This window comes from Leptonychotes weddellii, chromosome 1 (genome assembly GCF_054177405.1).
Source record: "Leptonychotes weddellii isolate Sample4059 chromosome 1, ASM5417740v2, whole genome shotgun sequence".
In the NCBI taxonomy this organism is placed as follows: domain Eukaryota; kingdom Metazoa; phylum Chordata; class Mammalia; order Carnivora; family Phocidae; genus Leptonychotes; species Leptonychotes weddellii.
In genome coordinates, this window is record NC_138369.1 from 114,655,794 (window position 1) to 114,673,270 (window position 17,477).

Genomic DNA, 17,477 nt, shown 5'->3' on the forward strand with positions numbered 1-17,477 from the left:
TCTTTCAAAGACCTAGCCGCAGCCTTTGGTTAATTTTTCCATTCATAAATAGCATTTTTTTGGTTTTTATTCATTAAATTCTATGTTAATCTTTAAACATAGTTTCTTCTGCCTTTTCTTATACCTTTGTTTAAGTGGAATTGTCTTGCTTTTTATTCTTTAGGAGAGAATTTAGGTCTGTGAATTTGTGATGTAACTTTGGACATACACCATAGGTTTCGGTATCCAGTTTAGTTTTCATTGTCTTTAATAGTTTTTAATTGTAGTTGTTGGCATTTTCTATTCAATACAGGAGTTGTTAAGAATCAGATGTTTTGGGGGCGCTTGGGTGGCTCAGTTAGCTAAGCGGCTGCCTTCGGCTCAGGTCATGATCCCAGGGTGCTGGGATCGAGCCCCGCGTCGCGCTCCCTGCTCAGCGAGAGCCTGCCCTCCCTCTCCCTCTGCCTGCCTCTCTGCGTACTTGTGCTCTCTCTCTGTGTCTCTCTGTCAAATAAATAAATAAAATCTTAAAAAAAAAAAGTTAAAAAAAAGAATCAGATGTTTTGATTCTTTTCATCCAACTTTTGGTTATTTATTTCTTGGTTTCTTTGCATTGTGATCACAGAATGTGTCCTTTATATACATTTTCTCTTTGTTTTTAGAATTCACTTTTTTTTTGGAGTCTTAGAAAATGATTTTTGTGAAAAGAAAGTACCAAGTTTGCCATAGACTTTTTGGGTTTCATTTGGTTCTTATGAGCAAAACAGTACAGGAACATTTGGAGTACCAAGTTTAAATAATGCTTGAAAATTAAATCTGTTAAAATCAATCAAAATCAGTGTTAATTCTGTCAATACGATTCTTACTGTTTTAAACCTGTGTTTGAACAAGTGTATATTCTAAAGATAATTTAGAAATCTAAATATCTTTGCTCAAATATTTGGCAATTAACTGTTTTTAATTTGATTATAAGATGGAAAACAGGTATAAAATAATTCTACTCTAAAATGTCAGTGAATTTGTTGTACAGGACATTCTGGGACAACTGGTGAAATTTGAAAATGGACTGTGTGTTAGGTTAATAGTACTGCCCCAGTGAATGCAGTAATTGTTTCTTGGTTGTACAGGAAAATGATCCCATTCCTAGGGACACATGTTAATATATTTAGTAGTAAAGTTGTGATGGCTGCAAAGTACTGTCAAATTGTTCAGCAGGAAAAAATATCTATAAAAATATATGTGTATCTATATAGATATATCTGTATGGAGAGGGAGAAGGAAAGGAAAACAAATTGGAAACGTATATTGTATATTAGTATTTTTTCTTGCACTGCCCTGTCAATTTAAAATCTTTCAAAATAGTAAGTTGGGAGTGATGAATAGCATGTTATGGGATGTTTGGGGTCTGTTAAGAGGATTTGACAAAGTCATTTTATGTCTTAATTACACATAAATATTAATATCTACAAATCTATAACTGTAATTAACTACCAGCTGGCTTCTTTAGATATTATTAGAAAGTTAGAAAACTATCTTCACTGAGATGTGATTATTGTTTTGGCTCTAAATCCTTAATAAGTTTTAAGATAGTCTATAGGATAATCGGACAAGATGGCATTTAAAATGGTTTGGTGTAGTATTTTAACCTTCTCCTTGGAAAATTAGAGTTCCTGATAAAGTAAGTCTGGAAACTGCTGCTCACTATGTATGTTCTCTATGGGGATTCATAAGCATATTAGTGTAGTGAGGGTTCTGAGACATACTTCAACTTAAGAAAAATCTGTATTTAAATTAACATTTCCCACAACTCAGAATAGAGTATTTCTTTTGCAGGTTGACTTGATATTTTTGTGATCAGGGGGAACATCAGTGTGGGATACTTCCTAAGTAGAAGAAGATTGCTTATTCTCTTTATATTTATTCATGACGTGATTATATATTTTTAAATAAGGAATGACTTTTATATTGCCTAATAACTTTTGAAAATATTTTCTTTCTGGTCTAGCTCTAATACTGTGCTGTTATCTATAAATTTTGGGTCTTCATTGCTGATATCTAGATCTGCTTCATCGAGGAACATAGAATTTCTTTTAACCTTTTTTTCTTTTAAATTTTCATGGTTTTATTATCATTTTTATGGAGGTTAATTTGTCAGTTTATGAGATACAGTTATTTAAAGAAAATCAAAGCTTTGTTTTGGTTGTTAAAAATAAGCAGTTTATACTTTAACTGTTTAATATTGTGTAGTTATTGGTGGTTTTTCTGTAGGCACAAATAGAACGGGGAATACAGTAACTTCCTACAACTAATCTCTTCAGGATTAGTGATGTTGAGTGATGTATAAATAAGTTTAACCATGAGCAAAAGTTAGGCTATACAGTGAAAGAAAGTAATGGGCTGGAGTTAAGGCTTTATAAATTGTTAAGTAAATGAATTACCCTCACATGTCCTATAGCTAAAGAAGTTAGTCGGTTTTATTTTTCATACCTCAAAGTACTGAAGAGGACAGCTAAAATGTCAAAAGAATTAAAAGTTTTTTCTATCTGAGTTGAACAGGTAATCATTTTAGAGATGTGAAGGCTCTAGGTTATAAATAGTGTACTGAATGAATGTAACATACTAATGATTTCAGTATAACAAATACTATAGTATTAAGTGAATACCTTTTAAAGCTTGAAAGCCATTTATTGTGGCGAAGGATAGTTACCACAATTTATACTGGTTACAATAAAAAAGAGGTTCAAGAAGATGAATTCATGGAAATCATGGAGAGTTGGGGTATATCCCTAATTTTTAAAAATTCATCACAGCGAATAAATGTGGATTCCTACAAAACACCTATTGTAGTTATTGCTGCTTTGACCCAGACAAGCATTTCTTGATTGTTCTAAGACTAGATGGCCTTCCTCTGTAAACACTTGTAGTTGTTTTTAGATGTTATGTCAATGCAGAATTTAACTTTCTATGAAGAATGAAAGGACAGTTTTAACGTAATAATTTTGTGAGCTTTCAATGATGAATTCACAGTAAATATTTTAAATAACAAGTAGTATGCACATGTATTGAAATTGAAACAAATTTTATAGTATAAATGTATCCATTACTATATGTGACGCATTCTAATATATTCTCTTCTATTTAAAAAAAAAACAAAACAAAACACTGGTCGTGAAACCTGATTTGTATAGCTGTGAATGGTTTATGAGCTATAATTAGCTTGAAGGTGAAACAAATGAGATAGGGCATCATTCGAACTGTATGCACAAACTATAGAGCAAGGACAATAACAGGATTATCTTTGAAATAGCTGTAGATATTTTTCTAAAAATATCCTATAGGTTGTTGCTAAAGAGTATTTTTCAAGTTCAAATATTAATGACTTTGTGTGAATCCTGTCATTCAACTAATTTCTTAAATTGTGGAATTCTAATTCATAACTCAGTTAAGAACTTCATTAGGTATTGTAAGCATGAGAAAAATCAAGACAGACTAGGAGTAGATTAAAGGCAATCCTGATAAAATTGGTGATTTTAATGGAGAAAGCTTTAACATTGACAACAGTACCCTGCTTATTTATTCATTTATTTTTAAAAATATAGTCAAAAAACCATTGCACATTACTGTGTAAAATTACACAAAGATGATATGAACTTGCTGTTAATGCCCTTTTTACTTTTGATTTCTTGTAGGTTTTTTAACCTTTGTTATTTTAAGTTCTGTTTATCATGCGTTTATTTTCTGCTCTTATTTATGTTTTGGTTATCATTACAAACAGCAAGTTTTTGTGTTTAAATTCCTGAAAATGTTGGGATGGAATTACAGTAATGTGTTATGGCTTGGGCCCTCGCAGGAGTGTATCTCGCAGTCAGCAGTGAAAACAAAGTTTGAACAGCACACTATCAGAGCTAAACAGATACTAGATACTGTGAAAAACATAATGGATTCAGTAAACGTGGCAGCAGCAGAGAAAAGGTATGAATTCATTTTATTGCAAAATAAAAATGTCAGTTCGTGTCAGTATAAGTTCCTTAGACTAAGGTCTTAAATTGTTATATTTTAAATACTTACGCACTAAAGTCAGCAACCTACTTGCATGTTTTTAAATGAGTATTTGAAATTATAAATATTCTACAACCTTAAATACATCATTTACATTTCCCGGAACTCAGTATTCTCATGAGCTATGATTTTAACATGCTTCATAGTTTTAAAATATCTTTAAAGCAGTGGAAGGACTATTTCTTCAAGTGGAATTTTTTGAAGAAGTCCATAAAGGAGGTGGTCCTCTTTTTTGTTACATTCAACCTATGACCCATTTTTCATATATTTATACATTGGTACCTTGAAATCTCTTTTGATGCCAGTTGTGGGTTTTTATCAACTGGTAAGCAAACAAGGTGATAATACCTGCCAGCCAGAAAGTCAGTTTGGTAAGCACTACCCTATATGTCATTGTACTGCGCTGTTATTCCATTTATTACCTTATAAAGATGAAAGTAAATACATGAAATTGTTAACATTGAAGAAAAGGGTAGTTCTCACAAACTTGGTGCACTTAAAACAAAGTTGTGGATATTATTAGATGTGACACACGTAATGATGTTAAGCCTTGACTGAACTGTTAGTGGGCTTAAGCCAATCAAGGGAAAGATACAAAGCATCAGAGATTGAGGACATTAAATTGGGAATTTTAAATGCATTTGATCTTACAGGGAACAAATACACCTAAATCTATTGCCTAATTTTGACACTTTTGCTGGAATGCATCATGTATAAAATTAGAGAATTTGTAATATATAAAACACAAGAGTGAGAACTCAGAGTCTGATCTCAGGCCCTGTGCACTGTTTCTGTATGAGAGTGTGGTGTCATTTATACCTCTTCCAGCTCAGTTGCTTTATCATAGTAGTCAAAGTGAGTATTTGGTCCACAGGTTGACCTTAATATTACTGATTTGAAAAATACAGGACATTGAACTAAACATAGCACAAAGAAGATGTGACTTGAGGATGGTTTGTATAATCATGTCTTTGGAACTCTCTTAGCTAAAGATAATTTAAAAGAATCTCAGATCTTTGTTTTCCTATATCCTGTAGTGGTTGACAAATTTTCTGTAAAAGCTAGATGGTAAATACTTTAGGTTTTGTGGGTTGTACTTTCTCTTTTGCAACTACTCTGTTCTGCAGTTTTCGGGCAAAGACAGCCAGCCATACAGATGATAGGCATATGAATGGTCATGGAAACCGTAACAAAAAATAACAGCTGGCTGGATTTGGCTTTTTATTAAATGAAGTCAGTATTTTTATTGTGACTGTTCATATCTGTGTTTGGAGAATCCTTCTTCTTTGTGGGATTCAGATGCCACATGTGCAGAGAGACAAAGTAGTTTATATACAGTCATCTAGGAAATATTTTATAAATGAAATATTATTTGAATCCTTTTAGATGTTGAAATACAAGATTCATTTTCCCCCTGCATATCATGCTAACAGCTGGTTCATTACATAAGTGAATGCCCTAGCTTAATTGCTTTGGGACTTTAATGTATCCTGAGAATTAATTACTTTGCATACTACAATAGGGTTTATTCAATGGAAGAGAGGGAAGATCAAATTGATAGACTGGACTTTATCCGAAACCAGATGAACCTTTTAACACTGGATGTTAAGAAAAAAATCAGGGCGGTTACAGAAGAGGTGGCAAACAAGGTGGGTTGGTCACTTTATGATTAAAATTTCTGGGAATGGAGAGACTGGCTCAGTCAGTAGAGAATGCCACTCTTGATCTTGGGGTTGTGAGTTCGAGCCCTATATTGGGTGTAGGATTACTTAAAAATAAAATCTTTAAATAAATTTCTGGAAATGAAAATATTTTTGATAATCCTAAAAATGTTATCCCTGTTACCCTAAAGGCACATTTTGTTAAGTTTTTTACAATTTGGTTGAGTAGGTGCTAATCTTGTCTAATTTTTTTAACTTCATATTTTCAGGTTTCCTGTGCAATGACAGATGAAATTTGTCGACTGTCTGTTTTGGTTGATGAATTTTGTTCTGAGTTTCATCCTACTCCAAGTGTACTGAAAGTATATAAAAATGTAAGTTAAATTGTTGTTAAAGAGAGTTACTCAGTTTTTCTCACCTTATTCTACATTTTTATTTAGTGGATTAGCCATTTTAGTGTCTTCGTGGCAATCAATACATGATTGAACTCATATCTCCTGTGCACTCTTGTAATAAGTGTAAACTATCTTGTATATAAAGTACACAACGTTATCCTCTTAGAATAAGATCATTTACTATACTTTTTAAGCTTTCGTAAAATTTGTACATGTTCTAGAGAAAAAATAATGGGCCCATGTACCATGTTAACAGGAGTTAAATAAGCACATTGAAGATGGTATGGGAAGAAATTTGGCCGATCGGTGCACCAATGAAGTCAATGCTTCAATGCTTCAGTCCCAGCAAGAAATTATTGGTAATGTTTATGTCTACAAGTTCATGTGTGGTTTTTTTATTCATTTTGTTGGGAAAGGATTTATTTTCCTTTAGGTGTTTTATAAAATGTATAACATTATTTACTATTGTTTCTTAAATATCATGATTTTGTTTTGTCTAGAAAATTTGAAGCCATTACTTCCAACTGGTATACAGAATAAACTTCATACACTGATTCCTTGCAAGAAATTTGATCTCAGCTATGACCTAAATTGCCACAAGTTATGTTCAGATTTTCAAGAGGATATTGTATTTCGTTTTTCCCTGGGCTGGTCTTCCCTTGTGCATCGTTTCTTGGGCCCAGTGAATGCTCAGAGGGTGCTGCTAGGATTATCAGAACCCATCTTCCAGGTATCTTTTTTTTTTTTTTGAGCTTTTTATTTTGTTATTGCTCCTACTACACAGTTATGTATTTTTGATTTTACCAGTTGAGATTCTTTTTTATTTTGCTTATGTGATTTCTCTAATAGACCTAGTTGTGTCCAATTTGCATCACGTAGAACCATTTCTGAATTAGGTATACAATGTAAAGGGAAAGGCAGTTCCAGCATTTTCATTCAGTACTGTTGGAGGTTGTTGTACATTCATTTTTGAAATGGTTTTTATTCCTTAAGTTTTTGTTTTCAAATAGAATTGAAGTTTTGACTTCAACTAAATTAGAGTAAATGCAAGCATTTAGAAAAAAACTTGAATTTATCAATTCAGTACTTTTTCAGAAAATCTATGGAGTTGTAAAACCATCACCACAATCCAGTTTTAGAACCTGTCACCCTAGGGCACCTGGGTGGATCAGTCATTAAGTGGCTGCCTTCGGCTCAGGTCATGATCCCAGGGTCCTAGGATCGAGCCCAACATCGGGCTCCCTCCTCGGTGGGAAGTCTGCTTCTCCCACTCTCCCTGCTTGCGTTCCTTCTCTCACTGTCTCTGTGTCGAAAAATAAAAATAAAATCTTAAAAAAAAAAAAGATTAAAAAAAAAAAAGAACCTGTCACCCCAAAATGGTACACTTGTGCCCATTTGCAAGTAATCATCATTCCCACCTCCAGCCCTATTGCTGCTAGTCAGCTTCCTGTAACTATCATATTTTGGCCTTTCTGGACATTTCCTATAAATGCAATAATAAAAAATATGGCCATCTGTGACTGGGGCATCTTTCACTTAGCATAGTATTTTCAAGACTCATCACCATGGTACATGAATGTTGTAGCATTTATCAGTACTCCTTTTTTTATAGGTGAATAATACTCCATTATAGATATCACACATTTTATTCAGTTGATGGACACTTGAGTTGTTTGTACTTTTTGGCAATTATGAATAATGCTGCTATGAACACTCATGTACTATTTTTATGTGGACATCTGTTTTCATTTCTCTTGAGTATATACCTAGGAATGAAATTGCTGGGCCATGCGGTAACTCCATGTTTAACTTTCTGAGGAACTGCCAAACTGTTTTCCAAAGCAGCTACACCATTTTACATTCCCACCAGCAGTATATTAAGGTTCTGTTTCTCAACATTCTCATCAAGACTTGTTATTGTCTGTCTTTTTTATTTAGTGGATGTGAAGGGATATCTCATATAGTTTCAGTTTGTGTTTCCCTAACGACTAATTATTTTGAACATCTTTTCATGTGCTTGTATTGGCCATTCTTATATCTTGTGAAATGTCTATTCAGGATCATTTGCCCATTTTTAATTGTATTATTTGGCTTCTTATTGTAGGAGTTCTTTATATATTCTCTAGATACAAGTCCTTTGTCAGATACATGATTTCCAAGTACGTTTTTCTAGTCTGTGGCTTATCTTTTAATTTTTACACAGTGTATTTTGAAGTGTAGAAGATTTTAATTTCTAAGTAATTTAAAAAAATACATTTTTTTAAGGATGTGTCTTTGGTGTGAGAATTTTAAAATACAGCTTTAATTCCTCTTGAGAGTTGAGGGCCTACTATTACAGGTAGAATCATATAGTATGAAAATTCATCATCATCATGGTATCATTGGTTCAGTATTGATCATAGAAAATAATTTTCAGACCATTTTTATTTTCTTCATATATTTATGGTAAACTCATTGGAGTCATTCTCTTTATAGATTTACTACTGTAATTATACAAGAAATACAATAGAACTTTATAAATGTAACTATTCCATTTGTAGTTGTTTAATTGTAATAATCCTTTTTTCCCCAACCTTATCAGCTCCCCAGATCTTTAGCCTCTACTCCCACTGCTCCAACCAATCCAGCAACGCCAGACAATGCATCACAGGAAGAACTCATGGTTACCTTAATAACAGGATTAGCTTCTCTCACATCTAGAACTTCTATGGGCATCATCGTTGTTGGAGGAGTGGTAAGAAGTCCATTTTAGTATAATTAAAATTGGAATTTTTGCAAAGCTGTCTGCTAGATCACAAAAAGAAAGGTATATTTACTTTTATTTCCGGGATACTGTATAAAATGACATGAAAAGTTGTTGGTTAAAATTAGTGAATAAAGATGAGTTTCACAGGTCTAATCTTAAGTTTTTAAAAATACAAATTTATTTATTTTAAAATTGAAATATAATTAACAACATAACATTGTATTCTAGGCACATAAGATAATGATTTGATATACATATATTGCAGAATGATTACCACAGTATACATTTTTAACAAATACTTTTTTTCCTACTTTTTTTTTTTTTTTAAGATTATATTTATTTTTTTAGAGAGCGAGCGAGAGAGAAACAGCATGAGAGGGGAGAGGGTCAGAGGGAGAAGCAGGCTCCCCGCTGAGCCGGGAGCCCAATGTGGGACTCGATCCCAGGACCCTGGGATCATGACCTGAGCCAAAGGCAGACGCTTAACCATCTGAGCCACCCAGGCGCCCTTTTTCCTACTTTTTTGTTGTTTTTATTATGCACTACATTCATACACTGCATAACCTTCTAGAAGGGGTAGATGAGTATGACTGAGTTATTTTTCATCAATCAGGAAAATGCTTCCTTAATCGATATTCTCCAAACCCCTTGACACATAGTAACGATTAACTCCAGAGACCCACCTGTCTCTTTGCATCAAACTCCACTAATATGGGTAATAGGCAACCCTTTTTTCTTTGCCCCCGTTACTGAACCTGTGGATGTGCGCCTTGGCTATGCCGGGGATGACCAAGCACACGGCCATGGCGCCGATCCCGGGCAGGATCTCGAACGACATCACAGCACGGTTGCCAGAGCCCAACAAATACTTCTTTAGGGAAAAAAAATACCACCAACCATCTAGTCCTTAAAACAATGCTTCCTGTTTTCACTTCATAGCACATAAGAAATGATATTTGTACTTTGGAGTAACAAGAATGATTCAAATCCTTATGACCAAAGGGATCTGCCTGAAAGTATTAAACATTATTTTTTAGTAGTTTTTCTTAACTGTTAAAGTTTTTTTTTGACATCATTAACAACATAGGCCTTACTTGTTTTGGTTTTTAAAATCTCTGACCTAAAAAAAATACACATCCCTTTTTGAGATACATTATATCAACTTAGCAAATGTCTGGCAGGTTATAAAAATTCTTGCCTGATAGTTATGTACTGCTCCTTTTTCATCTTGATTGATTTCCACTTCAGATTTTCTCACAGAGAAGGAAATACATTTTTTTAAGATATGGATTTGAGTCAAAGATCTGTGGGGAGCTGATGAATTTGTTAAAATGCCTTAACGTACAATCTCCCTAGTGGTGATAGTCTTTCTCTAACCTGTGAATTTCTCCTACAGATTTGGAAAACTGTAGGGTGGAAACTCATATCTGTTTCACTAAGTATGTATGGAGCTTTGTATCTTTACGAGAGGCTAACGTGGACCACACGTGCCAAGGAGAGAGCCTTTAAACAGCAGTTTGTGAACTATGCAACTGAAAAACTGCAGATGATTGTTAGCTTCACCAGTGCAAACTGTAGCCATCAAGTACAACAGTAAGTTGAAAGATGTGTCTTTATTTTTTGTTTTTAAGGATTATTGATGTATGACGTGTAAAAAATGCATAAACAAGAGTATAGCTCAAAAGAATTATCACAGTGTGAACACATTCTGTAATCACCACCAAGGTGAAAAAACAGAATGATATCAAACAAGTGGGTTCAAAAATGTGTGATGGTGAGTGTAATTTATTTTTACTGTCACAGCCCAGATTTACAAGTTTAAATTTTGTTGTTGTTGTTTGAGAAAGAGAGCTTGCAAGCAGGAGCCAGGGGTAGGGGCAGAGGAAGAGGGAGAAGCAGACTCCCCGCTGAGCAGGGAGCCCAACACGGGGCTCGATCCCGGGACCCTGGGATCATGACCTGAGCCACCCAGGTGCCCCACCGGATTTACAAGTTTAAAGGCATAATTCTTTCAGAACTCAAGAGAATTTTATAATATACTGGGGTCCACTAGTTTCTTTTATATATCTTAAAATTTGTTTCATTGATTTAATAAAAATACATAGAACTCCAATTAAGTCAATGCATATAATACTCTATATTTGGATGCTGCTGAGAGCTGAATTAAAATGTTTTCTGAGCTGAAGATGATTGTGATTTAATGGAAGAAATACCATGTACATAGTTACAATAAAAGTTGAAAAGTGTTAAGTAATGTAAGTGGTAAGTAAACCTCATAATACGAGGCTCTAGAATTTTATTTTTTTATTATTTTTTTTTAAAGATTTTATTTATTTATTTGACAGAGAGAGACACAGTAAGAGAGGGAAGACAAGCAGGGACAGAGGGAGAGGGAGAAGCAGGCTTCCCGTGGAGCAGGGAGCCTGATGCGGGGCTCGATCCCAGGACCCTGAGATCATTACCTGAGCCGAAGGCAGACGCTTAACGACTGAGCCACCCAGGCGCCCTGAGGCTCTAGAATTTTAAATCATGAAGGATAGTGGGTCAAAAAAGACTTCCCACAGGAAGAGTAGCCTAATGAGTTTTAAATGTGTGGAATAGGAAGATGTAGGCAGAGGAAACACCCCAAACCAAAAGAAAGAAAATAGTAGGGAAAGAAATGTGTTTGGAAACATGAGAAAATTTCAGTGTGGTAGATGTGTATATGAGGGGGGTACATTCGAATATAAACCTAATACTAGGACAGGAGCTTGGATATTTGGGAGTCCTGGGAGTGATGTCTTTGACATTTAGCTCTAGAACAAATAACTGCAGTGGTATGGTGTATTGAATGGTTTAGGCTAAGGAGACAAGAATTGCAGGGAGATTAAACTTTCAGACACAAGATCAAAGCCTGTACTGACATAGTTAGAACTGCAGGGAATGGAAACGAGGGCACAGATTGGAGGATATTTGCCAAATATTTATTGAGCTCCTGTCTTACACAGTAGGTTTTATTTATATTAAGATCTTTTCTCTGGTGGAGGTACCTAGACCTCCAAAAGAAATCAGCTGAGGTTACATATGTAAAAAAAAGTTAATGAAGCTTTTCATTCACTTGATCATTTGTTAATTGCCTACCGTGTGCTAATAACTATGCTAGAGGTGGTTGTAGGAAATATAGATAACTAGATCTCTTTCTTAGAAGACTTTACATCCTTATGGAGGCAGCCTTGAATAATTACTCAGTTAAAATAATACTAGCTAAATGTTGATTTAATGAAATATGAAAATAATGAAAGATGCTTAATTTGTCTAATATTGATATATGGTGGAATGGGTTGAGAATGGAGAGGAAAAAAGACCATGGGAAATATGAATATACACAGGAGAATAGTTGCAGAGAAAAATAAGTCAGTTAATCGTATTCCAGAGGTACTCACATACTAGGCATGCTCCCAGTTGCAAAAATAACATGTTTGCCAAAGCTACCATATTAACTGGCACACAAATTAAGTATAGCCCTTTGGTTGTAGAAACATGGTTCAGTATTGCTATGATTTAAAGTATTTTTTTGTCTAAGTCACATAAGCTCATGAAATTTTCTTGCCTGTTCTCAGTATTTGTTATTTCTGTAGACAAGGGACGAGTGAGGCTTATTGTGCTTTTGAAGAAATACACCCATCTCATGCCTTTTTATAGCTTATTTATATTCACAACCACATATTAGAGGTTGATACTGCCTGTTGAGCATTTGTCTTGAGGCCAGATGAAATTAAGCCTACAAGTGCCATACCCTCCCTCATAACATTCTTAACAGTGTTCTTTGATACCTTAAGGTTTAGGTGTATTTTAAACTTGCAATCTTTCTATATAAGCTTTAAATTAAAGCTTCGTTCATTTTTTTTTAAAGATTTTTTATTTATTCACTTGAGAGAGAGAATGAGATAGAGAGAGCATGAGAGGGGGGAGGGTCAGAGGGAGAAGCAGGCTCCCCGCTGAGCAGGGAGCCCGACACGGGACTCGATCCAGGGACTCCGGGATCATGACCTGAGCCGAAGGCAGTGGCTTAACCAACTGAGCCACCCAGGCGCCCCAAAGCTTCGTTCATTTTAAAAGACATTCATGACTGCTGAAAAAATCATTTTTTATTTTAAGGGAAATGGCAACCACTTTTGCTCGCCTATGCCAACAAGTTGATATTACACAAAGACATCTGGAAGAAGAAATTGCTAGATTATCCAAAGAAATAGATCAGCTGGAGAAAATACAAAACAGTTCAAAGTTCTTAAGGTATTTGAACCTTTTTTCCCAATAATACGAACATTTATTGGTCTAATTACCTGAATATAATTATGTAAAATTACTAGTGAATTTGTATTAAAACTTTCTACATTGGCTTAAATTATTATTGTCCATATTCCATATGCTTTCCATTTTCAGTGAAACCTAATTTCAACAAGAAAAAGCAAATCTAAAAAGATTAAAAGGAATTTTTTAGATCTTTATCTAAAACTTTAAGCCATAGTAGTCCCCATTCAGAGCAGAAGTTTTGTAATTAAAAGTGCAAGGTTTTTGTTTTTGTTTTTTTAAGATTTATTTTAGAGAGTGGGTGCGTGCTTGCACACTTGTACCACCTGTGTGAGTTGGGGGGTGGGGCGGAGGGAAAGAATCTTCAAGCAGACTCTGCTGAGCCAGGAGCCTGATGCGGGGCTCAGTCCCAGGACCCATGAGCTCATGACCTGAGCCAAAACCAAGAGCTGGGCACTCAACTGACCGAGCCACCCAGGCGCCCCCAAAATGTGAGTTTTTAGTCCTGTGTATTCAAGACCCTTAACTTCCATTTTCATTGGGGGACTGTTGGGTGTGCTTAAATTTGAAGTAACAGAAGTAAACAAGATATCCTAACGCGCAATTCTTAGGTTTAATATTGACTTCTCATGGATTCTGTGGGGTCTAAGTAAAGTTTGCCTTTGGGAACCTGACCAGGAGTGTCACATGAGGTGACTACTTCTTTTTTTTTTTTTTAAACGTTTTATTTATTTATTCTTGAGAGTCAGAGAGACAGAGAGGCAGAGGCAGAGAGAGAAGCAGGCTCCCCGCCTAGCAGGGAGCCCGATGCGGGACTCGATCCCAGGACCCTGGGATCATGACCTGAGCCGAAGGCAGACGCTTAACCATCTGAGCCACCCGGGCGCCCAAGGTGACTACTTCTTGGTAGTTCCTGACTTTCAGCTTTTACCCCTTAGCTAGCTCACCAAGTATCAGTAAGCGTCAGTTAATTCCTGCTGCCGTTTACCAGGGCGTGTGCTACATACAGTTGCCCATGTAAGAGCAGCTTGCAGTGTCTCCAAATTGAGCTAAATTTTGGGACATACATCTAAAAAACGTGCAGTCGAGTCTATCCACAGTGTCTTAATCTGATCCGCAGTGACATTTGTCATCGCTCCTCAATTTCATAATCTCTGGAAAAGACAACCGCCTGTCACTTAGACCCCAACCTCCTTATACATACAAACACACCCAAGTAAATTTCTTTATTCCGTTCCGCCTGTTTTAAGCTAGATCATCTCAATGTCTTTCAAATTTAGTAGAATTTTTTTTTTTACTTAGGTGTTTTTTTTAGTAGTGTTTCATCTTGTTAGAGTAAAATGTAAATGATACTATTGGCACCTGCTGTAGCTGTTTGATTTTGACAGGACTGACTTGGGTAAGTATGAATAGTTTTGATCTGCTAATCCTTTTCCTAACAGGAAAGTTTAAAATAACAAATACCATAACGTTTAGAATCTCCATTGTTACTAGATTAGGCTCAGAGATTCAGATAAAATTTAATTTACCTCATGCTTCAGGACAGTTGCCTGAAGACGCATACAGTGGAGTCCATATGTACATTAACTCATATGACCTTGACCATATGCACCGAGCAACAGTACAAGACCAAGAGAAAAGAGCAGCTCATTCAAGTATGTGCGTGCCCTGGCATAGTATGAGAATGGGAGACACAGTCTGTGTTCCTCTGTCAATGTTAGTTCCTGTTTTCCTCTTGTTAGGGTATTTGGCTGCATCAGGTATGATTCTAGTATTAAAAAAACTTTTGGTATACCATGGTTCTTTGACATCTGACAGCTACTTTATGTATACAGAAAATATTATTCTACACTATGTGCTTAACTTAAAGGGGAATTCAAGGACAGTTAGGACTGTGACTTAGAATATAACTCCCATGTAAGGTAACAGGACTCCGTTGTCTCTTAGGCTTTTCATTCTTAAGTTTTTGGTTTTTATCTCAGTGTACCTTTTTAAAGTTCTGGACATTGGATTCTGTGTTTACAGCAAAGCTATAATAGCATATATACATACTCTTAAAAGGTTGATAATAGTTTAATCTGAGTTCAGATATTATAGCAGCACCTGACTAGTGATTTTCTTCTTAAGATTGGATGGAATGCATTTTTTTCTCATTGGCTTTTATGATAATTAGATTGGTGTTTTATTCACTTTTTTAAATTAGAAATAAAGCTGTTCAACTTGAAAATGAGCTGGAGAATTTTACTAAGCAGTTTCTACATTCAAGCAAGGAAGAAGAATCTTAACAGAGATTGCTTTGGTGATCATCATAGGAGAAAATGGAACTTGGAAGACTGGGACAGTTGTTTATGAAATGACTTTAAATATGAATTATACTAACTGTACCTAAATTGCAAATCCTTGTGTAGATTCTGGTAATGATCTGTCTCAGGGTGTTTGCATTTCTGAAGAGTGTTATGATGTATTTTTAGTTTTAATTTTGGGTAAAGAAAAGGCTAAATTGTGTTTAAAATGATGAATTAGTTAAAAGCAACAGAACCATGTGACCCCTGAGGGGTGGGGCCTTGTTCTTAATTAGGGCTCTCTTTGTTTTTGATTCTGAAAAACTCTGCTTCCTGGCATCCAGGAGTTAGAGAATGCTCCTTTCATCTTAAAACTAATTTTTGATGCCTACCTTAATGGGAATAGTCATTTGTTTTTTGTTGTTTTATAAACTGTATTGCTCTATCAAGGAGGAGTGTGGAATGTTCTTGAGTATATTGTTTATGCAAGTTACAATCACTTTTGCCGTCCTGGCAGGTATGTAAACCACTAATATACTGTTTTTACTCCCTTTTTTCCCATTAAAACTGATGTAAAATAGTATAAAGGTTTGGTATCATAAAGTCTCTCATAAAAGTATCGGGGTCTGAATAGTTTCTAAAGAAACGTTTTCCGCTTCAACTAGGATTAGGGCAAGGAAACCTTTCTACTCAGTTTTAGGAATAGTTTGATAAAAATAGCTAAAGATATGGGAGCTCTGAATTTTCGGTGGTTATGGTCATGAACAAATGTTATTCTTCAGAAGGTATTCGCCAAGGATACTGCTGGACTGTCCCTCTGGGTGGCCTTTATTTTTATTGAATGAATTTGCCAGGGCACTGTTAATACTAAATTTTTAACAGTGAAATGTTCATGAGTTCAAGTACTGTGTCTGTTTCTGTGTAAAAATTAATAGAAACTTATTTGGAAACATAAAAAATGGCATTCTAGGGCTTTGCTACGCAAAATGTAGTCTGAGGATCACCAAAGCAGCAGCATCTAGATGCTTGTTAGATGCATGACGACAGTGCATTTGGCCAGGGATGGTTTCTGCTTCTCCACAGAGCAATACCATGTTAGGCTCTTTTATATCCATAATACTCAATATTTCCTTTCTTGTGCCTTTAAGGCTCCTGGATGCTACTCAGTCTTTTCATAGCAGGTGCAGCACTATTTTCCAGGATGTTTTAAGGAGAAAATTACATTACTTAGGTCACAGAAGCCTTTCAAAAATATATTTTTATGCAGATCATATACTGGAATACAGTATTAAAATCCAAAAACTAGTTTATAGCTTTGGTTGTTGCTTTATAACCAAAAAATAGTACAAGCTACCAACAAATGGAATTAGGTAGCAACTGCCACGTGAAAAACTTGAGGTCTAAGACTGGGTACTGCGAATTTAGGTTTAAGACCTTAATCTTTATGTGAAAGTACTTGAACTTTTTGAAATAGCATAGTGGTTTGGTATCACCTCCTTAGTAGTAGTACAGTGGCTGTCAAAGTTTGGTGCCTGGATTAACTGTACATCACTTGTGAACTTCTGAGAAGTGCATACTGCAGGGTCTCCCCCTGACCTACTGAATCCAGTAGTGTTGCAGCCTGTTTTAACAAGCTGTCCAGGTGATCCTGAGGCACACTCAAGTTTGAGAACTACTGAAATAGTGATTCTGGTATAGTGAAGCTACAGTAAGTTCTGCAATACCAGTTTGAATGCAGTTCCACCTGATCAAGTTTGAAAATGCATGAATGTTGGAAACGTAACACTAAAATAATGAAACCCAACCTTTAGGCCTGGAGATCTTTGCACCTCTGACTAAGCCCATGAATTATACAGATACAGGAATTATGTAATTCACAGCTGTAGTTCAAAGTTGTTGCACATACTTGATGGTTTACTATATATGTTTGCAGGATTATTTATAACTTTGTATAACCGTAAACTTTTTACAGAACTACATTTTTATAAGTATGCAAGGTGAAAATAAAACTTGTTTGCCTGATAGTTGATAAATGTAGCATTTATACTGGCAGTGAGTTTTAATC

The 17,477-nt window shown here is 35.3% G+C and overlaps 1 protein-coding gene and 1 pseudogene across 3 annotated transcripts in view; one reads left to right on the forward strand and one right to left on the reverse strand.

The window, feature by feature from the left end:
* The window catches only part of MFN1 (mitofusin 1), a 33,649-nt gene extending 16,204 nt beyond the window's left edge, over nucleotides 1–17,445 (forward strand). For 2 of the 3 annotated variants that reach the window (XM_081829765.1, XM_081829759.1), the window contains exons 10-18: nucleotides 3,830–3,951; nucleotides 5,561–5,687; nucleotides 5,969–6,073; nucleotides 6,351–6,453; nucleotides 6,595–6,824; nucleotides 8,676–8,828; nucleotides 10,237–10,433; nucleotides 12,978–13,112; nucleotides 15,334–17,445. In XM_081829765.1, the coding sequence (XP_081685891.1) occupies nucleotides 3,830–3,951; nucleotides 5,561–5,687; nucleotides 5,969–6,073; nucleotides 6,351–6,453; nucleotides 6,595–6,824; nucleotides 8,676–8,828; nucleotides 10,237–10,433; nucleotides 12,978–13,112; nucleotides 15,334–15,415 (1,254 nt within the window). In that variant the 3' untranslated portion in view covers nucleotides 15,416–17,445. Of the gene's footprint in view, nucleotides 1–3,829; nucleotides 3,952–5,560; nucleotides 5,688–5,968; nucleotides 6,074–6,350; nucleotides 6,454–6,594; nucleotides 6,825–7,853; nucleotides 8,341–8,675; nucleotides 8,829–10,236; nucleotides 10,434–12,977; nucleotides 13,113–15,333 lie in introns of those variants that run through there. The other variant, XM_081829768.1, reaches the window with a different exon arrangement.
* LOC145723346 (NADH dehydrogenase [ubiquinone] 1 alpha subcomplex subunit 1 pseudogene) lies at nucleotides 8,824–9,918 on the reverse strand (annotated as a pseudogene).
* Nucleotides 17,446–17,477: the final 32 nt, after the last annotated feature.